The 25,058-nt window shown below is 47.9% G+C and overlaps 3 protein-coding genes across 3 annotated transcripts in view; all 3 read right to left on the reverse strand.

The window, feature by feature from the left end:
• Nucleotides 1–25,058, reverse strand: part of LOC309541368 (uncharacterized protein) — a 135,784-nt gene that overhangs the window by 95,534 nt on the left and 15,192 nt on the right. The window contains exon 2 of the mRNA XM_082239178.1: nucleotides 4,128–4,150. The gene's annotated coding sequence lies outside the window, so the exon portion shown is untranslated. The remainder of the gene's footprint in view (nucleotides 1–4,127; nucleotides 4,151–25,058) is intronic.
• Nucleotides 1–25,058, reverse strand: part of LOC309541378 (uncharacterized protein) — a 97,522-nt gene that overhangs the window by 63,803 nt on the left and 8,661 nt on the right. The window lies entirely within an intron of this gene.
• On the reverse strand, nucleotides 3,212–19,888 carry LOC309541432 (uncharacterized protein; the record flags this gene model as incomplete). Its single annotated transcript, XM_082239302.1, has 2 exons — nucleotides 3,212–4,253; nucleotides 19,034–19,888. One exon carries the CDS (start codon nucleotides 19,886–19,888, stop codon nucleotides 19,139–19,141), a length of 750 nt encoding a protein of 249 aa, XP_082095428.1. The 3' UTR covers nucleotides 3,212–4,253; nucleotides 19,034–19,138.

The following is a 25,058-nucleotide window of genomic DNA, read 5'->3' on the forward strand; positions in this document are numbered from 1 at the left end:
CCTTTATATACCACCTGTTTCTTCAAGTTGCTAAGTGTGGTCTTAAGTCGTTCTCCCCCTCATGGTTTAATCCTGACAACAACCCTGTGAGGGAGGTTGGGCTGTGAAGCCATCATCCAGTGACTGAGTGGAGATTGGAACCCAGGTCTCCCAGTTCCTAGTCCAAAACTCTTAAGCACTGCACCCCACTGGCTCTCGAATGAGACTCTTGGAAAGTGCATGCATGCGCATTTCCTGAATTTTGCATTTCAGTGCATTTCAGTGCAATGTCTTGGTGTTTGTATTTAAAGTTTTATATGCATGTATCAACGACATTAATATAATAATGGTAATTACAGTCGAAGAGTAAATTTTAGGAAATGCTAGATGGTGATAGGGGTAGTTTGGAATGCTGGGATTGAGCAATTGAATGGATCAATTTCCACGTAAATCACAAGATCTAAAATATAAAAACAAAACACCAACACCAACAACCCCCCCCAAACCCCCAAATTCAAGAGTCTGTTCAGCAGCCTCAGCTTTTGCAGCTGGAGTCAATCCTGGCTCTGCCCTCCCAGGCTAGGTGGAAAAGGTCTCTAAGGAGAGAGCCCGTCTTCTGGGACTTGCAGCCAAGATGGTTGGCTGCAACCATTGGGGGTTGGAATGGAATGGGGCAGTGGTGGCAATTGTGGAGCAGGGTTGGTTAGACCTGGGGTAGAGAAACAGCATTATAATCCCCGTTGTTACAGCTGTAGTAAAGTTTCAAAAGAAAAAGAAAAGAAATGAGAACATTTGAAACCACATGTTTATGTCTATTTTTTAAATAAATCAGTTTAATGAATCGATGCACACTTCCTCCTCTGTTATGTTTGGGGTGAAGTGTTGAAGAGTCCTCTGTGGTGGCAACAGGAATAAAGGGGAGTTTGGCGGAAGATCCATCTCCTAGCTGTGCACCTTGAATGAAACGGGAAGGTGGCCCAGGGATGGGTGGGCAGGGCCCCTCTGAGCAAAGGCTGTGGGGGCTCAACATGGGGAGATAAACTAGAGGACACTCGGAGAGTTCAAAGCGCTTCATAAAAACCAACTCTGCTGTCTTTACAACATCCCTATGAGGTGGACCTGTAGCCTTTCCCCATTAATGTGGGAAGTCGAAGAGAGGAGGAGGAGAGCAGAGAGGGGCGTGAAGCAGAGACTCTGTCCCTCTGCCCTCTTGCAAGTTGCACACACACAATGCGCTCTGATTTGCGCTGTTCATTCACATCTGTTTTAGGCCCCCAGGCATTTACTGAAATGGTCTAGGTGCTGATTTTTAAAGTACCGCATTTTTCGCTCTATAACACGCAGATTTTTTCTCCTGAAAAGGAAGGGGAAATGTCTGTGCGTGTTATGGAGCGAATGTGTGGTCCCTGGAGCCGAAAAATCAGGCAAAAATCAAATCGGGCTTCACGATTGCTGAAACGGAACAAAGAGCAGGGAAAGCCCCTCCCCTCCAGGCAAGCAGAGGAAGTGGTTGCTTTCCTGCATTCTGCCTCAGGGTCTTACTGCCCACCCTCTCTGTTTCCTTGCTGTGTTTGCTGAAACAGAACAAAGAGCAGGGAAAGCCCCTCCCCTCCAGGCAAGCAGAGGAAGTGGCTGCTTTCCTGCATTCTGCCTCAGGGTCTTACTGCCCACCCTCCTCTGTTTCCTTGCTGTGTTTGCTGAAACGGAACAAAGAGCAGGGAAAGCCCCTCCCCTCCAGGCAAGAAGAGGGGAAAGCAGAGCGTCCCTCTAACTCCTCTCCCTGCTCCGGAGGGAACAATGTTTGTGAAGGGAAGAGAGATTACAGGTTCATCTTAAAATTCTGATTTGACTTCCTGCTTTTTGTTTTTGGGGACACACAGCATTCAAATATGCTTTCTTCAATTTAAAAGGATGAAATCCTTAAACAGTGTTTTGCCTGTAAATTCATGCGATCTGGAAGATTACAGTGTTGTGTACCTCTTAAGGGATGGCAAAGCTTAGGTTTCGCTGCTAAATAGTTCTTAATGCAGTTAAAATGCTTTCTTCTGTCAAGGCAATTAAAAAAAATAAATATCAGGCAGCCGGAAAACATGCAGATGGGAGGGAGAGAGAGAGAGAGCGCTGGCTGGCTTGGGTGGGGGGGGTGGGGGGGAACTTTTGCCTTCCTTTCCTCACGTTATAGCCCTCTCCTGCATTCTTAGCCTTCTGTGTTTTTCCTTCCCTCCCCACTTAAAATGTGGTTACAAAGCATGGATCCACATGGATCCTCAGGATCTTTGCATTGGGTCACCCCAAATTCACCATCAGAGCACACAGCATGTCCATGGCTACAGCCTGCCCCCCCAAAATCACGCACCCACTGTTGCCTGGGGCTGCAATGGTGCAAAAACGTGGTTACAAAGCATGGATCCACATGGATCCTCAGGATCTTTGCATTGGGTCAGCCAAAATTCACCATCAGAGCACATAGCATGTCCATGGCTACAGCCTGCCCCCCAAAAATCACGCACCCACTGTTGCCTGGGGCTGCAATGGTGCAAAAAAGTGGTACAAAGCATGGATCCACAGGGATTCTCAGGATTTTTGCATTGGGTCACCCCAAATTCACCATCAGATCACATGTCTGTGGCCACAGCATGAAGCACAAAAATGATACGTCCACTATTTCATTCAGAATATTTTTTCCCTTGTTTTCCTCCTCTAAAAACGATGTGCGTGTTATGGTCAGGTGCGTGTTATAGAGCGAAAAATACGGTACATGATGTTGTTGTTGTTGTTTAGTCGTGTCCGCCTCTTCATGACCCCCTGGACCAGAGCACGCCAGGCACTCCCGTCTTCCACTGCCTCCAGCAGTTTGGTCAAACTCATGCTGGTAGCTTCGAGAACACTGTCCCACCATCTCGTCCTCTGTCGTCCCCTTCTCCTTGTGCCCTCCATCTTTCCCAACATCAGAGTCTTTCCCAGGAAGTCTTCTCTTCTCCTGAGGTGGCCAAAGTCTTGGAGCCTCAGCTTCAGGATCTGTCCTTCCAGTGAACACTCAAGATTTTTTTGGAAAATCAATAAAAATTATTAAAAATAAATTAAAATCCACACCCCAGGATATTTCCCCTATCACCTCTTTTCCACCTGAGCCTCAGCCTCATACCTAAAACCCAGACATCCTGCAGTGTGCCAGGATTGTGACTCCTGCCCTCAGGAAACAAAATATTTCCCCCCCCCGGATGCTTAGGTGCCCTGAGGGCTCTGCGGGACCCCCAATCCTTGAAATGAAAAAGGGAGGGGCTCAGGAACCCTGAAGGGAGCAGGCAGGGAGGGGGCTGCACAGGATCCAGAAGCTCCTTCTCGCTGATCCCCCCCATGAAGTTCCCCACATTGCAGGGGGCAGGCTCACCTACAGCAAAACAAAATGCAGCTGCCCTGGCCGAGTGGAGCCAGGCTGGGGGGCACCGTGGGGACCCCGGAAAGGTGCCCCTAGAAGAAATGTGCCTCCCTAGTTGGAGGCAGCCCTCCTTCTGAAGCACCAAGAGAGTAAACGGACAGTTCTCTGAATGGAGAGGAGCAGAAAGCGGAGTCCCCTCAAGATCAGTATTGGGACCTGTGGCTTTTCAACTTGTTCATAAATGATCTAGACTTAGGAGGGAGGGGGCAAAGTTTGCTGATGGCAGTAAATTGTCCCGGGGTTCATGAGTGAAGGTGGGCACCCCGGGAGACTTCCCTGGTACCTGCAACCCCTCCTTTGCTCTCTTGAAATTAGGCTTCGGGGGAAATCTCCCATTCAATTTCAGTATTTCAAGTTTTCTTCAGAACGCGCAGGGCAGGAGGCAGCGATGACGTTCTGGTGAAGAAGCAGTACTTGGAGATCATGCGGTGGGGTGTGTGTGACAGATTTGGTGCAAAAACCAAAGGTACTTTCATCTAAAATTATACTCACCATTGTGAGATGTTGCCTTATTTCATTATTATAATGTTTTACATACAAACACCAGAACTTCACATATACCTGATGTTTTTAGGAATGATTTCCTGCTGAGTTCATTGCTCAGAGTGGACTCTGAGAGGAAGAAGTACCACACTCCATACATCTAAATGGGTTCTCCTATGTGAGAGTCCCTAGATGTTCCTTGATCACTCTATTATAAATAAAGCACCTTTTGCAGTCTTTTCATTTAAACTGCTTCTCCCCTCTGAGTTTGTTGATGGTTTGAAGGGTTTCAACTCTTAAAGTTCTTCCTGTCCATAAGTCTGCTGATTTTCAACTTCCACTAAGAGTGAACCTCTATCTACTTTCCTGATATTTATATGGTTTGTCTTTTGTGTGAGTTTGTTGACAAAAATCAGGGTTCCACTCTGACTGAAGCTCCTTCCACAGTCAATGCATTTACATGGTTTCTCCCCTGTGTATCTGCTGATGTTTTCTAAGATTTCCACTCTGAGTGAAGTATTTACTGTACTCCATACATTAAAATGCTTTCTCCCCTGTGTGTGTCTATTATTAAAACTCTCTTCACACTCCATACATTGAAATGGTTTCTCCCCTGTGTGTGTGCGTTGATGTGTTCTAAGTTTTCCATTATCACCAAAGGTCTTTCCTCACTCCATACATTTATATGGTTTCTCCCCTGTATGAGTCTGTTGATGTTTTTTAAGTGTTCCACTCTGACTGAAGTCCTTTCCACACTCCATGCATTTAAATGGTTTCTCCCCTGTGTGACTCCGTTGATGTGATCTAAGGTTTGCACTCTGACTGAAGCTCTTTCCGCACTCCATACATTCATATGGTTTCTCCCCTGTGTGAGTCCGTTGATGTGATCTAAGGCTTCCACTATCACTAAAACTCTTTCCACACTCCATGCATTTAAATGGTTTCTCCCCTGTGAGTCCATTGATGTGATCTAAGGTTTGTACTCCGACTGAAGCTCTTTCCACACTCCATACATTGAAACGGTTTCTCCCTGTGTGAGTCTGTTGATGTATTCTAAGGCTTCCACTATCACTAAAGCTCTTTCCACACTCCATACATTCATATGGTTTCTCCCCTGTGTGTGTCCGTTGATGTCTTCTAAGGCTTCCATTATTATTAAAGCTCTTTCCACACTCCATACATTCATATGATTTCTCCCCTGTGTGAGTCCGTTGATGATTTTTAAGGTCTGCATTCTGACTGAAGCTCTTTCCACACTCCATGCATTTAAATGGTTTCTCCCCTGTGTGAATCCGTTGATGTCTTTTAAGGTTTGCATTCTGACTGAAGCTATTTCCACATTCTATACATTTATATGGTTTCATCCCTGTGTGAGTCTGTTGATGTTTTTTAAGGTGTCCACTCTGACTGAAGTCCTTTCCACACTCCATGCATTTAAATGGTTTCTCCCCTGTGTGACTCCGTTGATGTGATCTAAGGTTTCCCCTCTGACTGAAGCTCTTTCCACACCCCATACATTCATATGGTTTCTCCCCTGTGTGAGTCCGTTGATGTTTTCTAAGGTCTCCACTATCACTAAAACTCTTTCCACACTCCATGCATTCAAATGGTTTCTCCCCTGTGTGAGTCCGTTGATGTTTTCTAAGGTCTCCACTATCACTAAAACTCTTTCCACACTCCATGCATTTAAATGGTTTCTCCCCTGTGTGAGTCCGTTGATGTCTTCTAAGGCTTCCACTATCACTAAAGTCCTTTCCACACTCAATACATTTATATGGTTTCTCCCCTGTGTGAGTCCGTTGATGTCTTCTAAGGCTTCCACTATCATTAAAGTCCTTTCCACACTCAATACATTTATATGGTTTCTCCCCTGTGTGTGTCCGTTGATGTATATTGAGGGTTCCACTCTGACTGAAGTTCTTCCCACACTCCCTGCATGTAAAACGTTTTCTCTCTCTGTGAGTCCGCTGGTGTATTCTAAGTTTTGCATTCAAACAGAAGCTCTTTCTGCACTCCATACCTTTAAGTGGGTGATCCCCTGTGTGAGTCCCTTGATGTGATCTAAGGTGTGCACTCCGATTGAAGCTCTTTCCACAATCCATACATTTAAATCGTTTCATACCGATGTGAGCCTGTTGATGTCTTCTAAGGCTTCCACTATGACTAAAGCTCTTTCCACACTCGATACATTGATATGGTTTCTCCCCTGTGTGAGTCCGTTGATGTTGTCTAAGGTCTCCACTCTGACTGAAGCTCTTTCCACACTCCATGCATTTAAATGGTCTCTCCCCTGTGTGAGTCTGTTGATGTTTCCTAAGGTTTCCATTATCACTAAAGCTCTTTCCACACTCAATACATTCATATGGTTTCTCTCCTGTGTGAGTCCGTTGATGTTTCCTAAGGCTTCCACTATCACTAAAGCTCTTTCCGCACTCCATACCTGTAAATGGGTTCTTTCCTTTTTGTGTTCCTTGATGTGAACTGTGTGCTCATTCAGTGAAGCAGATTCCACATTTCACACATTTTAATGGCTATTCCTAACGAAACGAAAGGTGCCTTGTCCCCTGCAATTCTGTCTTCTCCATCACCTTTTTCAGAGTGGGCAAAAAGGAAATCCTTTTTGGGTTTCAGGAAAGAGAACACAGGAAAAAAAGGACACATCAACCGTCATTAGCACCTTCTCTTATTTCAATAACTCCCACATTCTCCCATGTCCTACCCATGTTCCCAATTTTTAGGAAATAAAAATGGTATGATGTCAAATGGTAGTAATGTATCAGCAACCTTTCATAATCCTCAATCATCTTTAATAACACAGCATGATCTTGGAATACCGTTGTCCTCTGAGACTGCCTTTCAAATCAAGTGGTTGCCCCCATTTCCACCTCTAGTTCTTCATGAATCACCTGCACAGACCCACTGACCTCAGGAGGTCCATATGGACCATTTTGGGAGACCCAGGTCTACATCTCTTCCAGGGACTGTGGTCTGGGTCAGTCAGAGAACTAGTGACAAGGCTTGGTGCTTGGGGTCAGCTGAATGGGTGCTCAGGGAAGCTCCTGTTCTTGGAGATGGACCTCTGTCTAAATGCCTCACATTGCATGGAGAGAGCAGGAGAAGCAGAAGGAAAGCAGATGGCAAGTGGGAATCCCAGACGGAAACACCCACCCCAATGGTTCTTTATAATGATGATGTGCTGCCTGATCCTCTGCTTGTCTTCTGACAGAGGACTATCCTAATCTGGCACTGAAAGGCAGGATATTCAGGGCAGGGAGATAACTGTACTTAATGGTAGGTAGCCATATTGGTCTGATGCAGTTGAAGTAAAAAAGTAACAAAAATATTCCAGTAGAACCTTAGGGTCATGGGAGAAAAGCAATGAGAAACCTAGACAGCATCTTATAAAGCAGAGACATTTTAAGGTCTCTGCCAACAAAGGTCCGTATAGTTCAAGCTATGGTTTTCCCAGTTGTGATATATGGAAATGAGAGCTGGACAATTTTTTAATTTTGTATTTCAAATATGTCCAACCAACACGGCTACCTACCTGAATCTAGATGTCATGGCACGTTGGGGATAAGTAGTTCCTTTGGTAGGAGACATGTCCTGCACCTTCTGGGGTCATTTTTCCACCCTTGGTCCCCACCCTGCACTCAGCTCTCACCTGTGGCTTCCAGAAGCTGTCAGCATGCAACAGGGGTTCAAGCAACGGCTTCAACCGGCCGGCTAAACCAGGTGAGGAAAGCTGATGGGTCTCAAATCCTTGGGGGGCTGGGGAATTCTGCTGCACCTGAAGTCAAGCCCTGGTGGATGGAGAGGAGGAGAACAACCATGAATCCCACAATCCAGAAGGCAGATTCTGCCCGTGGGGAAGAGGAACGTGAAGGGCAGGTGGGGCACGTCCACCTGGAGGCTTGTTATCTAGTCCCAGGGTTACTCTGACACTGAATAATATATAAATTACAGTATTGAAATGCGCCTGCTCCCACTTCATATTCTGCTATTACTCTACTCTGCTTGGCTGTAGCTTACTTGAGTGCTGTTTTGGCCCCTGCCTTGGCCGTGTGGACCTGAAGGAGCATCTTCACGCCCATCGCTCAGTCAGGACAGGGAGGTCCTCCTCCGAGGGTCTTCTGCTGGTTCCCTTGCTGTTAGAAGTGAGGTTCCAGGGAACCAGGCAGAGGGCCTCTTGCCCCATGGAATGCCCTCCTTTCAGAGGGCAAGGAAACAGGCAACCATCTGACATTTAGAAGACAGCTGTAGAAGACAGCTGTAGAAGACAGGTTTTTAATATTTGATGTTTTACTGTCATGTATATGTACTGTAGGGACGCGGGTGGCTTTGTGGGTTAAACCACAGAGCTTAGGGCTTGCCGATCAGAAGGTCGGCGGTTCGAATCCCCGCGACGGGGTGAGCTCCCGTTGCTCCTGCCATCCTAGCAGTTTGAAAGCATGTCAAAGTGCAAGTAGGTAAATAGGTACTGCTCTGGCGCTGCTCTGGTTCGCCAGAAGCGGCTTAGTCCTGCTGGCCACATGACCCGGAAGCTGTATGCCGGCTCCCTCGGCCAATAAAGCGAGATGAGCGCTGCAACCCCAGAGTCGGCCACGACTGGACCTAATGGTCAGGGGTCCCTTTACCTTTACCTATATGTACTGTAAGTTGCCCAGAGCGGCTGTGGGAAAAGAAGAATACTATGACGCCTAGAGTGGTACCTCGGGTTACAGGCGCTTCAGCTTACAGACTCTGCTAACCCAGAAATAGTACCATTTGTTAAGAACTTTGCTTCAGGATGAGAACAGAAATCGCACGGCGGCAGCAGGAGGCCCCATTAGCTAAAGTGGTGCTCCAGGTTAAGAACAGATTTTTTGTAGTTATTTTGGAATTTTTACTGCAAAATTAGCTTATGAAATATTATGGGTGGAGAAAATCACAGGGTTGCCGTAAATTATAATCCCACCCACAAACTCTCATTCACATACAGTCTGTAAATTTGGGAAGGTCACACACCTCACCTGTGCTAATACTGGCAGTCTTTGGCCTGCACAGGCACACCCGGTGTGTAGAGCCTCCAGCCCCAGGCACTGTCTATCCTGAAAATGGGTCCTTTGACTGGGAAGATTCATGCAGTCGCTGTCATCGGATGATGATGGGTTGTATCTCAGCTTGTCAGTCACTCTGACATTGGCTACAAAGAATGAGAGGAAAAGAAATGCTTTTGAGGTGCAACTTCTATATCAATCCTGAAAGCCATTCCATGGACTCTGCACCCCTGTTTCTGATGACAGGTGTACATTATCCTCATTCTCAGTGGAAAAGACACTTAAAGATGGAAGCCTGAGAGAGAGGAAAAGGTTTCTGGCTGCTTCCTGGGTGGGATTGCGGAAACCAAGAGCCGCTTCTGAGAAGGCCTCCCCCCTCCCCTCTTCCTCTGGGGATTTCCTCTCCTCTCCAGGGGACCAGTGGTTGGACTGGGCAGAAGCGCTGCATCCGGACAGGGCAGAGACTTATGGGGTGGGAAGAGGATGGAGGTTGCAGGATGGAAAGATGGGGGGACAGGACCCCCACTTTCCAGGGATCCCTCTCTGGTCGCCTTGAAGGGGGGTGTCGATTTCTGGGCGGGAGGGAGAAGCCAAGGCGGCCCCTCCAGAGAATTCCCAAGGAAGCCACGATGGAGACGTGTCCCCAAAGACTGGTCTGCCTAGCTCTCTCACCCTCGCCAATGCTGCCCTTCCTCCCGTCCCCCCCCACGTCATTGACCCCCTCTCTTTCTCCCGGAGTCTCCCCTGCATCCAGAGGCTTCCTTGGCTCACCCCTCTCTCCGTCCCTAATGCCCCCCAAGATGAGCCGGAGAGGGACAGGGGGGGTCTCTATCCAGGCGCCTCCCGCACCCCTTAACCCTTTCCTGGCCCGCTTCTCCGCGCCCCAGGGAGTCCTCGTGGGTGGGCGCCCCATCTCCACCCCTTCGCAGCACGCGTGCAGGCGCTTGGGGGAGCTGGCGGGGGTCTCTGGGTCCTTTCCCCCCTCTCCGCCCCCCCCGCGACCCCTTTACCTTTTTGTCCTCGCTCCCGATTCTCCTTTCCTGCAACATCCACGGGGGGGGGGTCCCCTGCCTCCTCCCTCCCCTTTCCGAAAGCGCCCCCCCCCAGAGCTACGGGGCAGAGCAGCAATCCGGAGTGGAAGCTCCACTTCCGGGAGAAGCAGGCAGGGTGGGAGGGGGGCTCCCCCCCCCGCATTACCGGAACAGAAGCCGGATTGGAGGAGGAGGAAGAGGAGGAGCTATGTATTTGGGGGGGGGTGATTTGGGATTGTGGGGGCGGGATGAGAGAAGGATGTGCCGGGAGGGGAGGGAAAGTGTTGAGCGTGTGGGGGGGGGGAGAAGGAGGAGTAGAAACCCCCCCCCGGTCTTCCTTCTGGGGATCAGGAGAGGGGGGAGGGGCTGATCCCGACAATCCAACAGCGAAGTCACAAAATGAGTTCTGCATGGAAATCAGATCAGACTCCGAGTTCGTCTTTTGGCAACATGACAGGTCTGTCTGTCCGTCGGGATGCCTGAGGATTCCTGCTCGCTGCCTTTTCCCGGCCAGCCTGAGAGATCACTGGAAAGGGAGGATTTCTTGACTCCAGAATCCATCATCGCAGACCCGTTTCATTCAGGCATAGAGATCTGCTCTTTGGACCAGTCTCCTTGGATCATACTGATCTTGATTGTCTTCTGTCTGGGATCATCTGGGCAGGGCTCCTGCAGATGTGCTGAGACAGTGAAGGGATTATGGCTGACCCCCCCCCTTTGTTAGTTCTTGTCATATGGAGTAAAATAAAAATGGAACAGTGCAAATCCGATGTATGGTTGATTTTCTATGAATTTATAACAGAAATGTGGCGTATGTAGTGTGTGAGTGTGAGTGTGTGTGTGAACTTTGTACAAACAGAATGATTGGGGGGGGGGGTTCCTGCTACAATGTGGATCCTCAATGGATCATATCTGGATCATCACTGATGGGGGGGGGGAGCTCAGGAAGAACCTCCTGCCACGTGACTGGGGGAGTCTGGAGGCCGACTGGGGTCAGACAGGGCTGCTGTTTTGCTCTCCTTACTATTTCAGCTCAGGTTTTCCTGGCAGAAGTTGCATCTCATCAAGAAATGTGTCTACTTTGTAACCATCCAGGGAGTTGTGTTGCAAAGGCCATTTGCAGAAAGGTTTTGATAAGGAAAATTCTGGTTTGAGAGTCTACCCAAAAGCTCAGCTCATCAGGGTCCAAGTCCCCTGCGGGTCCGTGCGGTCAGCAAAAGAAGGAAATTCCAGTGAAGCAATTTGGAGTAAAAGAGCAGTCAGTAGACTGAGATCCTTTATTGTTGTGCAACAGGTTCAACAACAGCGAGTGAACCCAGAGCAGGGAGCGACACTGACTTTTAAAACTTTCCCACCATATCCCAGAATACCGTTCTCACAGCATCACCAATATATCTTTTTTCAGGGTCTGCAAGACGGAGCTGTTCTGCCTGGCCTTTCGCCAAAGCACAGTCCGACCCCCCCCTTCTGTAATCTTCATAGAACCCTAACCCAATGGTTGCCATTAATTTGATTATGAATTGATTCTAGAATGTATTTTAATTAATTGACTGTGCAATTTTCTGTACACTGGGCTATTTTTACTTGTTGTTAGCCGCTCTGAGCCCGGCTTTGGCCAGGGAGGGTGGGATACAAATAAATTTATTATTATTATTATTATTATTATTATTATTATTATTATTATTATTACAGTGGGATGAAGATCATATGAACTTAAGGCATTTGCAAACAACCTGGTAATAATGGTAGAAGCCCACTGGAAAGTATACCAACAGTTTTCAACAAGATTAATCAATTTGGCCAAGTTGCAGGTGTTAAATGGAATAAAAATTGAAATAAATTGTTGGTAAAAATATGAGACAACAGAAGAAAAATGAGTAGACACAGATAGCAGAGCTGGGGATAGAAAAGATGGTGAATTTTTTTGGAGTGTGGCAGACAACAAAAAATATAAACATTTTAAAAGATCATTATTGGTAATGAAAAATTCTGGGGTGAGAGACGACTCAACAGCCGAGCTCATCAGGGTGCTGGTCTCCCGCAGGTCCATGTGGTCAGTAAAAGAAGGAACATGGTCAGTAGACCATGATCCTTATTGTTGTGCAACAGGTCCCCACAGGAGTAAGAACCCCGAGTAAGGGGTGACCCCCCTCTTTTAAAACTTCCCACAATATCCCAGAATACACTTTGAGCAGCATCACTGAGACATCACCACTACATCACTAGCATGTCACAAAGGGGGAGGGGTCTACAAGGGTGACACAAGTCCAACATTAGGTCTCTTTATCAGGCCCCTTTCCCAACACCTCTTAAGTCCCCATCACCGGAAGAACAATAAAACTCTTGACATCTCCTTGCCCTCAGGACTGGTCTGGAGATGGGCTTTCAGAACACCTGGCTTGCTCAACTGCCTCTGCAGATGTCCATTGTTTCCCCTGGTCACTCCCTGGATGGGGGGCCCGTGTCTGTGCTCTTACGCTTGGGGGATTATGGCGGGATGCCCTGTTCCTGCTGCCTGTTAGAATTCCAGCTCCGTGATTGCAGTCATGGCATTTTTGTCTATCACATGACGGTGTATGTTTTGACTCCACAGTGGGAAGTGATGGAGACTATGTTCCTGAAGTGGGACTGTTGTCCTTTGTTCTCTCTCTCTGCTGTCTGATGCTAGAGAGAGAAAGAGGGAGCCATGTTGCAGTGCTCCGTGTGTGTTTACATGTAAATAAAGTAGATTAGCCAAAATGCTGAGTTGCTGAGCTCTGTTACGCAAACTGCAAACACTCTGCAGATCCCTAAGTGTGCCGATGTCTGTTGGCATCAGTTGCTGTGAAGCTTTTGAAGCTCCCGAACGAATGACCAGGAGGGAGAGAACATGCCAGTCGGGCATGTGTCTCTACCAGGATCCTACTCGAGTGTAGGATGAGCGCTTGACACTGCTGATCTGATTTTCTGCTTCTTGGTTCACAGAGGGAGGTGGAGCCCAAATTCCCCTTTCTTTAAGGATCAAAATGGCGTTGGAATGAGGAGAGTCAGTTAAAGTATGGATTTTCTACACATTTATAAAGCTAGGTATCTTCCCCGAGCTGTCAAGTCGAAAGGATACATTCAGGCATAATATTTGCAACATTATCATCATGGCTTCCCCAGTAGCCAAGGCCATGTTAAAAACTAGGCTGTGGGACATAGATCTCCAGGAACTGATCTCAGCTGTGGAAAAAACATGGCCCCTCTTTATTTTCGACTATCTAGGGTGCAGGAATTTAACCTTAATTATTTACAATTTTTGTTTAACCCGCAAGGAAAAAGGGCTTTTTCTCTGCCTAGGTTCAAGTCTAATCCTTCTAACCTCCTTTGGGGCAGGTTTGTGGGTTTGGCAGAAGGAGATAGGATCTGCCCATGCGATGCCCACCTGGTGGAAACTCTAGCTCACATGGCCCTTAAATGCAAAATCTATGATGTTATTTGCCAACAATTTTTAGACCACCTATGCATTCCAACATGGAAACCAGAGAAGGAGGTTGTACACTTCTTATTCTAGGGGAGAGACCAGGAGCTCCCCAAGACAGTAGCTAAGTTCCTCTATTTGATTTTTTGTCGCCAAAGTACACTACAGGATCCTGCCCTTGCTGGAGAGATGGAATAGATTGCTTGCCTCTTCTTCCCTTTGGCAAATGACTGTACTGTTGAAATGGCGATGACATCGCACTGGCCTACTTATTCTGAATGTTTGTAAGTGATGCCAATAAAGGTTTGATGATTTGTAACATTGCAACAACTTTAATTCCTTGTATCTGAAGAAGTGTGCATGCACACGAAAGCTCATACCAAGAACTAACTTAGTTGGTCTTTAAGGTGCTACTGGAAGGAATTTTTTTATTTTAACAACTTTAAAGATGTGGGTCCCACTTGTTTGGCAAATTCCATGTAGTCCATCATCTTCATCTGCCATTCTTCGATAGTTGGTAAATCTTGTTTCTTCCAATTCCTTTTTCCACAATTTCTCCCAATCCACCATCATGATATTGTGCCCCACATCCCTGGCCCATTCAATCATTACAGATTTCACTTGTTCATCTCTCGTATGCCATTCCAGCAATAAATTATACATCTTAGATAGGTATTTTGTTTTTGTATCTAATAATTCCATTTCTAGTTTGGATTTCTCTGTTTGAAAACCAATTTTCTTATCCATTTTAAACATTTCATTTATCTGGATGTACTGGAACCAATCATCTAATTTATCTTTCAACGGATCATAAGATTTTAATCTAAATTGGTCCCCTACTTCCATCAAACTATCATTATACTTCAACCATGTATCTTTCATATTCAACCTTTTATGAGTCTTAGCTTCCAATGGTGATATCCATCTGGATGTTTTCCTTTCTAACAAATCCCTGTATCTTATCCAAACATCATCCAAAGATTTTCTAATTATATGATTTTTAAATCTTTTGTGAGCTTTTAGCTTGTCATACCATAAATATGCATGCCAACCAAATAAATTATCAAAACCTTCTAAATCCAAAACATCTGTATCTTCCAATAAATACCATTGTTTCAGCCAGCAAAAGGCTGCAGCTTCAAAGTAAATCCTTCAGTCTGGCAGGGAGAAACCCCCTCTCTCTTTCCCATCTGTTAATAATTTAAACTTAATTCTTGGTTTCCCCCCCTGCCAGATAAATTTAGATAATATCTTTTGCCATTCCTTAAAACAATTCAACTTATCAATGATAGGGAGTACTTGGAACAAAAATAACACCTTAGGCAATACATTCATCTTTATCGCAGAAATTCAGCCCAACAAAGATAGTTTCAACCTTGTACAAATATCCAAATCTCTTTTGATCTTTCCATAACTTTTCATAGTTGTCTTTGTACAAATGCATTTTTTGCAGTCATATTTACACCCAGATATTTCACCTTTTTCACAAACTTCAGCCCTGTGGGTTCCTCTAAATTAAGTTTTTCATGTATCATTATTTCCCCCCCTAAAACTTTGGTTTTATTGTTATTCAATTTGAAACCTGCAACTTGTCCGAACTGTTGAATTGTCTTCAGTGCTTTGATTGCACTGATCTCAGGGTCCTGTAAAGTCAATACCAAATCATCAGCAAAGGCTTTTAACTTACATTGTTTAGTTCCCACTACTATGCCTTTAACTTCCCCATCATTCCTTATCCTATTCAGCAGCACCTCTAGGACAGAAATAGAAAGCAGGGGGGGGGGAGGAAGTGGGCACCCTTGCCTGGTTCCCTTCTCAATCCTAATTTCTTCTGAGACCACATTGTTAATTATAATTTTTGCTTTCTGCTCCAAGTAAATTGCATTAATACCATTAAAATTTTTTGACCGATCCCCATATTACACAAGTTCTGTTTCATAAAACTCCAAGAAACATTATCAAAGGCTTTCTCTGCATCAATAAACATAAACATTGCTTTAGGATTCTTTTTTGCCTCTAATCTTTCCAGCACATTCCTAATATTATCTTTCATATGCCTCTCAGATAAAAAACCTGACTGATCTTTATGTATGTGCTTATTCAAAATCTTCTTCAATCTTGTAGCCAAAATATTTGCAAATATTTTATAATCCACATTCAACAAGGAAATTGGTCGCTGATTCCTTACTTGAGCTCTATCTGTATCTGGTTTGGGTATCAGAGTGATGAAGGCCTCTTTCCAGGACTCGGGTGCTTTGTCCCCCTTTAATATTTTGTTACAACATCCATCAATGGTTGTATCAGCCAATCCTTAAATATTTTATAATACTTGGAAGTTAAAGCATCAGGTCCCAGTGCTTTGCCTATTTTCATTTGGGCAATAGGAGTATAGCATCTAGATCAAGGGAAGTAATAGTGCCACTGTATTCTGCTCTGGTCAGACCTCACCTGGAGTACTGTGTCCAGTTCTGGGCACCACAGTTCAAGAAGGACACTGACAAACTGGAACGTGTCCAGAGGAGGGCAACCAAAATGGTCAAAGGCCTGGAAACGATGGCTTATGAGGAACGGCTAAGGGAGCTGAGCATGTTTAGCCTGGAGAAGAGGAGGTTAAGGGGTGATATGATAGCCATGTTCAAATATATAAAGGGATGTCATATAGAGGAGGGAGAAAGGTTGTTTTCTGCTGCTCCAGAGAAGCGGACATGGAGCAATGGAGCCAAACTACAAGAAAGAAGATTCCACCTAAACCTTAGGAAGAACTTCCTGACAGTAAGAGCTGTTTTGCTGCCAAGGAGTGTGGTGGAGTCTCCTACTTTGGAGGTCTTTAAGCAGAGGCTTGACAACCATATGTCAGGAGTGCTCTGATGGTGTTTCCTGCTTGGCAGGGGGTTGGACTCGATGGCCCTTGTGGTCTCTTCCAACTCTATGATTCTATGATTCTAATTGCCCCTTCAACTTCTTGTCTTGTAACCAGTTCATTTAGTAGGCTTGTTTTGTCCGCTGGAATTTTCTGCAATCCATTTTTGTCCAAAAACTGTTCCATTTTATCCATTTTTCCTTTTTCTAAAGCTGCTTATAGTACTTTTGAAAATATTTTCTAATCTCTGTTGGGTTCTCAATATTCTTACCATCCTCCATAATATTAATTATTGTACTCTCCTTCTGTCCCCAAGCCAATAATTTTCTGCATTTATTTGCCGATGCAAAAGTCTTTTGTTTCATCAATATAATTTTCCATTCAATTTCTTGGTTTACTATTTGTGAAGACTAAGATTGTAATGGTTTAATTTCCTTTTGAATCTGTTGATTTTTTGGGTTACATCTTAACTTTTTCTCTTTCTCCTTTGAGACAGAACTTTTTCCTTTTGCTCATTCTGATAGAATTCTGTTGAATCAAAATACCTGGCATTACCACTTTACTTGCACCCCTTGCTTCAATTCCAGGATTCAGGTTCAATTCAAAATAGTCCTTTAGGGTCTTTTGAGCTTTATTTACAATCAATTCATTTCTCAGTAAAACATCATTCATCTGCCATCTGCCATCATCTGCCTGTAGAGACAATTTTAACTCTGTCAGCGCAGCACTACGATCAGAACAAGTCCTTGGGCAAATCTCTGATTTAGTGACTCTTGAGGTCAGGTCTTTAGTTAGCTGTCAGGGAATTGGAGGCTGCGAAAGAGCTGAGGGGGAAGCAGAGAGGCAAGAGTATCTGGTGGCGTGGGAAGGGGCCCCTAGTTCAGAGAATACCTGGGTCCCGGAGAGTTGTATCACTGACGAGGGTCTAGTGGAGGAGTTCCACAATTTCTTCCCCGACAAACCCAAACCCCGGGGTAGATTTTTCCAACAGGTGTTCGGGCCGACGGACGATGAAGAGGATTTCGAGGGATTCCCACCATCTGACGAAGAGGAAGAAGAAGAAGAGGAAAGTGTCTATTGGGGAACACGAGGAACTGTGGGTTTGAGGGAGGACTGGAGGACGGTTTTTGAAGATACGGATGAGGAGGAGGGTAGTTTTCCAGGCTTCACCCCCGCCACTCCGGAGAAGGATAAATTGGGGATGGTCGATTCTCCCGAGGGGAAGGGGGCCTTTGAGGAGGGGGTGGATGTCAGGGAATTGGAGGCTGCAAAAGAGCTGAGGGGGAAGCAGAGAGGCAAGTACAGAGAGCCCACGCCGGTAATTAGCAGTTTCTCTTCCACGTCAGAGGAGGAAGCCGGGAGGGGGGAGCCAGTACTGGGAACCAGCCACTCACAGAGCAGAGGAAGCAAGAGGCGTGGACTCAGGAAATGGGCTTGCTGGGGGAGGCGTAAAAAAAGTCAGGCGATTCTTCTGACTCCGAGAGATGAAGTGTGTCTTTGAACTCTTGTAACTGCTTTGAAGCTTAGCAATAAATCTCTTGTAGAGAGACGGCTGTGTGCCCGGAGCATTATCTCAGCTAGCTTGTCAGCACAACCCCTACATTAGCCATATATAATCCAAACGTAAAAGGTACACACAATACAGTCCTTTTGATGTTGGAAGAATTGACCGCTAATGCCTCACAGTCTCGCAGCTTCGTATAATCACAGGAAGCTTTTTGTCCGATGTGTCGCAGCTCCAACCCCCTCGTTCTCGGAGCTCAAAAGCAGAACTTTCCAGGGAGGGGGGAGCCCACTTTTGACACCTGCCAGATTCCATGTCCTCAAAATGCTCGATTTGAGGTTTTTCCGGGGGTCTGCTGCGCTGGAGCAGTTTCCCCTGCCTTTGATATACCGAGGTCTCCTCCGATAAAGAGATCTCCGACTGTGATGGCGAACCAGAAGCCCTTCATGAAGCAAAGCTTTCTGCCGGCTGCTTCCAGGCAAAAGGGCATCCCAGAAACACACACTGGGATTTGTGGTGTATTGCCATATCCATTGTTTTCCAAAGGTTATCACAATGTAGTCTAGAAACTGGTATAGGATGAGATCAATATATGCCCAGCCCTAATCCTCACTCACCACCAGAAATACAGATTCACCCTCTCCCCCTCACTATCAAAAGGTACCTTACATCTAAAATTATACTCATTATTGTGGGATATACCTTCATTATTTCATTACTATACAGCTTTGCATATAAACACCAGAACAAATACATGACATGCTTTGAAGATGGTTTTCTGCTGAGTTCATTGCTGTGAAGAAGAGTAAACTCTGAAAGGAACACGTTCCTCACTCCATACATTTAAATGGGTTCTCCACTCTGAGAAGAAGAAGAAGAGTTTGGATTTGATATCCCGCTTTATCACTACCCAAAGGAGTCTCAAAGTGGCTAACATTCTCCTTTCCCTTCCTCTGTGAGGTGAGTGGTGCTGAGACAATTCAAAGAAGTGTGACTGGCCCAAGGTCACCCAGCAGCTGCATGTAGAGGAGCGGAGATGCAAAAACGGTTCCCCAGATTACGAACCACTCTTAACCACTACACCACACTGGCTCTTAGATGTTCCTTAAACACTCCATTATAACTAAAGCACTTTCTGGAATCTTTCCCTTTAAACAGCTTCTCCTCTTTGAGGGTTGATGGGTTTGTAGGGTGTCAACTGTTAAAGTTCTTCCTGTCCATGAGTCTGTAGATGTAGGATTCCACTAAGAGTGAACCTCTATCTACTTCCCTGATATTTATATGGTTTGTCTTTTGTGTGAGTTTGTTGACATAAATCAAGGCTTCCACTCTGACTGAAGCTCCTTCCACAGGCCATACATTTAAACGGTTTCTGCCCTGTGTATCTGCTGATGTGTTCTAAGGTGTCCATTCTGACTGAAGCTCTTTCCACACTCCATACATTTAAATCGTTTCTTACCGATGTGAGTCTGTTGATGTACTCTCAGGTTTCCACTATAACTGAAGCTCTTTCCACACTCCATACATTTAAAAGGTTTCTCTCCTGTGTGAGTCCGTTGATGTTGTCTAAGGTGTGCACTCTGACTGAAGTTCTTTCCACACTCGATACATTTATATGGTTTCTGCCCTGTATGAGTCCGTTGATGATTTCTAAGGTGTGCACGCTGACTGAAGCTCTTTCCACACTCCATACATTTAAATGGTTTCTCCCCTGTGTGAGTTCGTTGATGTGTTCTAAGGCTTCCACTATCACTAAAACTCTTTCCACACTCCATGCATTTAAATGGTTTCTCCCCTGTGTGAGTCCGTTGATGTTGTCTAAGGCCTGCATTGTAACTAAAGCTCTTTCCACACTCCATACATTTAAATGGTTTCTCTCCTGTGTGAGTCCGTTGATGGGATCTAAGGTGCCCATCCTGACTGAAGTCCTTTCCACACTCCATGCATTTAAATGGTTTCTCTCCTGTGTGAGTCCGTTGATGTGATCTAAGGCTTCCACCATAACTAAAGCTTGTTCCACACACCATGCATTTAAATGGTTTCTCCCCTGTGTGAGTCCGTTGATGTATTTTAAGGTTTCCAATCTGAATGAAGCTCTTTCCACACTCCATACATCTAAATGGTTTCTCACCTGTGTGAGTTTGATGGTGTAAAGTTAGGTGCTGTCAGAGCTGCTTCCAGATCCCAGCTCACATAGGACCACGCTAGCCAGCGTTCACTTTATAAAAGTCTTTATTGAGTTACAGGTTTCATTTCCGAACTGCAGCGTGCAGCTCTACGTCTTCTACGCTATACCGGCGAAGTCCCGTCTGAGTCTCCGCCTCCTGTACACCAACTTAATACCCTCGCCTTGCTCCACCTCTTACGTCTTTCCTTCCTTCTCTGGGTCCCTCTGCCCCCCACGGCCTCTTCCTTCCGGGATTCCTCTGAAGCAGACCCCCCGGACCCTTCTGCCTCCTTGCGGCGGGCTTTAGGACCTGGCTCCCTCTCCGGGCTGCTTACTGCGCCAGTTTCCGCTGCATTTGAACTTGGCGCGCGCGCCCAACCTTCCACCTTCCTCTTGACCGTTTCCTCACTCCCTGATGAGGGCGTGACAACTCCTGACTCATGCCCTCCCTCCTGCTGAAAGCCTCCGGAACCCGATGCCTGGTCCCCTTTCTCCCCGCTGCTCTCAGCTGGGAACGTTGGTCCCGACCTCCAGCTGCTGCTCTCTGAATCCCTTCTGGTCCCTTCTTCCTGGGGTGTCCCCCTGGGTCCCCCCCTGCTCTGACCACTGGGGCTCCTTTCTGGGAATCCTCTGACTCACTGGAAAGGCTCGGGGATCTCGGGTCGTCATCATCACTCATTGTCAGGGGTTCAGGAGCAGAGACGCAGAGAAGGAAGGAAACAGAGAGCGAGGGGGAGGAATCCGAAGGGAGAATGAGTGATGATGACGACCCGAGATCTCCAAGCCTAAGCAGTGAGTCAGAGGACTCCCAAAAGGGAGCCCCAGTGAGCAGAGCAAGGGGGGGATCCGGGGGGACACCCCAGGAGGAAGGGAACAGAGGAGATTCAGAGAGCAGCAGCTGGAAGTCGGGACCCACGCTCATAACTGAGAGCGGCAGCAGCTGGAAGTCGGGACCCACGCTCAAGACTGAGAGCAGCAGGGAGGAAGGTAGCCAGGCATCGGGTTCCGGAGGCTGTCAGCAGGAGGGAGGGCACGAGTCAGGGGTGGTCACGCCCTCCTCAGAGAGCGAGGCAACGGTTAAGAGGAAGGCAGGGAGTTGGGCGCGCGCGCCAAGTTCAAATGCAGAGGAAGCTGGCGCAGCAAGCAGCCCGGAGAGGGAGCCGGGTCCCAAAGCCCGCCGAAAGGAGGAGGAAGGAAGTGGGGGGTCTTCAGCGTCGGAGGAGTCTAGGAGGGAGGAGACTAGGAGGAGCAGTGGGACCCAGAGACGCAGGGAGAGGCGTAGGAGGTGGAGCAAGGCTAGGGTATTAAGCTGGTGCACAGGGGGCGGAGAGTCAGACGAGACTTCGTCGACCTAGAATGGAAGGTGTAGAGCTGCACGCTGCAGTTCGGACATGAAACTTGTAACTCAATAAAGACTCTTATAAAGTGAACGTTGGCTAGCGTGGTCCTGTGTGAGCTGGGACCTGGTGGCAGCTCTGACAGTAAGTCTCGTCTCCCCTACAAAGAAGTTCCAGGCGCCTGAAACACCGCAGCGGGAGAAGGCGCAGCGAGGGGTGAAGAGGGGTGCCTGGACTCAAGCTCACAAAATCGGCAGGCATGACGGCTGAACAGCGAATCGCAAATCTGCAAGAGGCAGTGACACAATTAAACACAGAGATATTAGCATCCCGAAAGAGGGAGGAGGAAGCAGCGCTCGCCTACAGAGATCTCCAAGCCAGGTTTGAAGCGTTTGCCAAGCAGGTACAAACGGGACCCAAGCCGGAGGGAGTTGGGTTGGCAAGGAGATCAGGCGGTCTTGTGCAGCATTTTGATGGGAACCTGCAACAGTACCCCAATTTTCGAGCAGATATACTGTGTGCACTGCAACTGCTGGCAAAGGACTTTAGAGATGAGGAAGAGAAGGTGGGGTTTATCCTATCCCATTTGCATGGAGATGCTAAAGCTTGGCTGCGCAATTTGTGGAGGGATAAGGATCCAGCGCTTCAAAGTGCGGATGCCTTCATCAAAGCGATGGATGCATGCTTTTTATCTAGCATAGATGTGGATCTTGCGCGACGGGAGATACATGGACTTAAACAAGGCAGGGCCACGGTACGACAGTACCACGCACGCTTTTTCGCACTCGTCAGCGCTTTAGAATGGGACCGAGATTCGCCTCCAGTAAGAGATCTCTTCTGGGAGGGTCTCAGCAACCCAGTTAAGGACGAAATTGCGAGAGGGGAGAGACCCAAGAGCACGCAGGAGGTGGTCCAGAGGGCGCTATCTGCGGGAGTGCGGCTAGAAGAACGCCCATGGGCCAGGGAGGAGGGGCGTAGTGGGCGCGAAGCAGCGAGAAGTTTTTCCTTCGTTCCCAGAGAAGCAGAGCGTGCGCAATCCACGCCTCCGCCAGGAGGGGGAGCAGAACCTATGGAGGTGGGAGGTGCCAGGGCTCAGTCAGCAACCAGAGCCCTAGCACCAGGAGCAGGCAAATCTAAGACTCCTAGAGGGACCCGGAAGTGCTACATCTGCGAAAGTCCGCAACACTTGGCGAAAGAGTGTCCCCAGAGGAGCCTGAAGCACACTGCAGCCGCTGCTAAAGTGGAGACAGCTACACAGCACAAAGAACCTCTGCAGGGAAACGACGATGTCTGGCTGGAGACGGAAGTACTGGGGCCCAGCCAGACGTATCAGTGAAGCAGTCCCCAGAGATCTTGCAACCCACAGACCCCCTCCCGCCCAAACCGGTCGTGCAACTGACCGCATCGCTCCAGCTGCCCAATGGACTCACAATAGACGTCCCGATCACTGTGGACTCTGGGAGTAATGCAGATTTTATGGCGCAGGATTTTGTGAAGCGACACGCTATACAGCTACTGCCTGCCACTCTGCCCCTGCAAGTCGTCACGGTGGATGGGAGAGAGTTACTAGGGGGGCAAGTGGTGCAGCAAACGCCGCCAATGGTGATGCGATTAGGTAACCACAGAGAAGTCATCAGCTTTAATGTCACTCAGTTGTCGGACACTCCCATCGTCTTGGGCATGAGCTGGCTGGACAGGCACAGTCCGACACTGGCGTGGTACCAGAGACAGCTGATCTTCGGTTCTTCTTATTGCGCTGAACACTGCATTATACCCAGAAGGGAGGGGGAAGAGGAAGAATCGCAACTACAGTTGGGGACGCTGCACACAGTTCCCCACAAATACGCGGACTTTTTGGAGGTCTTCTGCGAGAAGGAGGCGGACAAGCTACCCCCTCACCGGCCATATGACTGCAAGATTGACCTCCTGCCAGGGGCGACGCTGCCTAAGGGGAGGCTATACTCCATGTCTGAGGACGAAATGCAGGAACTCAAACAGTTCATTGATCATAATCTGGAGCGTGGCTTCATCAGAGAGTCCAAGGCAGTGGGGGGCAGTCCCGTTTTCTTCGTGAAAAAGAAAGACACGCCCCAAAAAAGACTCGTTGTGGACTACCGCCTCTTGAACCAGATGACCAAGCCGTCTGATTACCCCATGCCCAGGATTGACGACCTCCTCGCGACGGTGCGCAAGGGACGCGTGTTCACCAAGTTGGACCTACGAGGGGCGTACAATCTCATCCGCATACGGGAGGGCGATGAGTGGAAAACGGCCATGTTCACGCCCCTGGGCACCTACGAGTACAGAGTTATGCCCTTTGGATTACAAAATGGCTCTCACTGTTTTCAAGCTTTCATGCATCACGTATTGGCGGGGCTCCTCTACAAGAAGTGCGTCTGCTTCCTGGATGACATCCTGATATTCTCTGAATCGCAGCAAGCTCACGACCAAGACGTGAGGGAGGTGCTGAGGAGGTTGCAACAACATAGACTGTACGCCAAGCTAGAGAAGTGCCAGTTCGACACGACGGAGGTGGATTTCCTGGGATACAAGTTGTCGGACAAGGGACTAGCCATGGACAGCACCAAGGTTCGCGCGGTGTTGGATTGGAAGAGCCCGCGAAACCGGAAGGAGGTACAGCGGTTTGTCGGCTTTGCCAACTTCTATCGCAAATTTATCAAGGGGTTCGCGATGCAGACGGCGGCCATTACGGACACGCTCAGCTCCAAGAAAAAGAAATTCATCTGGACGGAGCAGGCGGAGCAGTCCTTTCAAGCGCTCAAGCGTCTCTTCGCGTCGGAAAAGCAACTGCTGCATATCGACCCCAGTAAACCGTTGAGGGTAGAGACAGATGCGTCAGACAGAGCCGTGGGAGCCGTCCTGCTGCAGCGAGACCCGCAGGGGGTCTGGAGGCCGGGAGCGTTCTACTCCAGGAAGCTCAGCAAGTCGGAGCAGAACTACACCATCTGGGACAGGGAGTTGCTGGCCATTCATGCAGCGTTCAAGGCGTGGAGGCATTTCCTGATCGGCGCCAAGCATACAGTGCAGGTTTGCACGGACCACAAAAATCTGGAGCACTGGCGCACGGCGCAGTTCCTGAACCAGAGGCAGATACGTTGGGCAGAGTTCTTTGCGGACTTCGATTTCCGAATAGAGTACGTCCCAGGAGACACCAACATCATGGCGGATGCACTGTCCCGGAAACCGCAATACCTAGAAGAGGTGACGCCAGCGGCGGCCATGCACATCTTCGCACCGACGGCGTGGGCGTGTGCCTCAGCTACGGTAGACCTGGATGCGGTGCGGCGTGCGTTGCGGGACGACTCATTCGCGCAAGAGAAGATGGCAGAAGTGCACAGAGGCACGGCTAACACAGACGAGTTCCAGGTGCGGGACGGCTTGCTCCTACATAAAGGGGCCGTCTATGTGCCTGGAGACGAACTTCGAGCCAAGGTACTGCAACAGTTGCACGACGCACCCACGGCCGGTCACTTTGGCACAGAAAAAATGGTGGAATTAGTCGCGAGAGACTTCTGGTGGCCCAGGCTGAGAGGGGAGGTCGCGGACTACGTCGCGAGGTGCGACACCTGCCAGAGGGCCAAGCCGGTACACAGACCGCCGGCGGGACTGTTAGAACCGCTGCAAACGCCGTTTGAACCGTGGGAGAGGGTGGCCCTAGACTTTGTCATGGATTTACCCAGCTCGAGGGGCAAGACAGCTGTACTAGTGGTGGTGGACTTGTTCACCAAGATGGCACATTTCATTCCGTGTGCGAAG

This window comes from Podarcis vaucheri, assembly GCF_965113315.1.
Source record: "Podarcis vaucheri genome assembly, chromosome: 10".
Lineage (NCBI taxonomy): Eukaryota > Metazoa > Chordata > Lepidosauria > Squamata > Lacertidae > Podarcis > Podarcis vaucheri.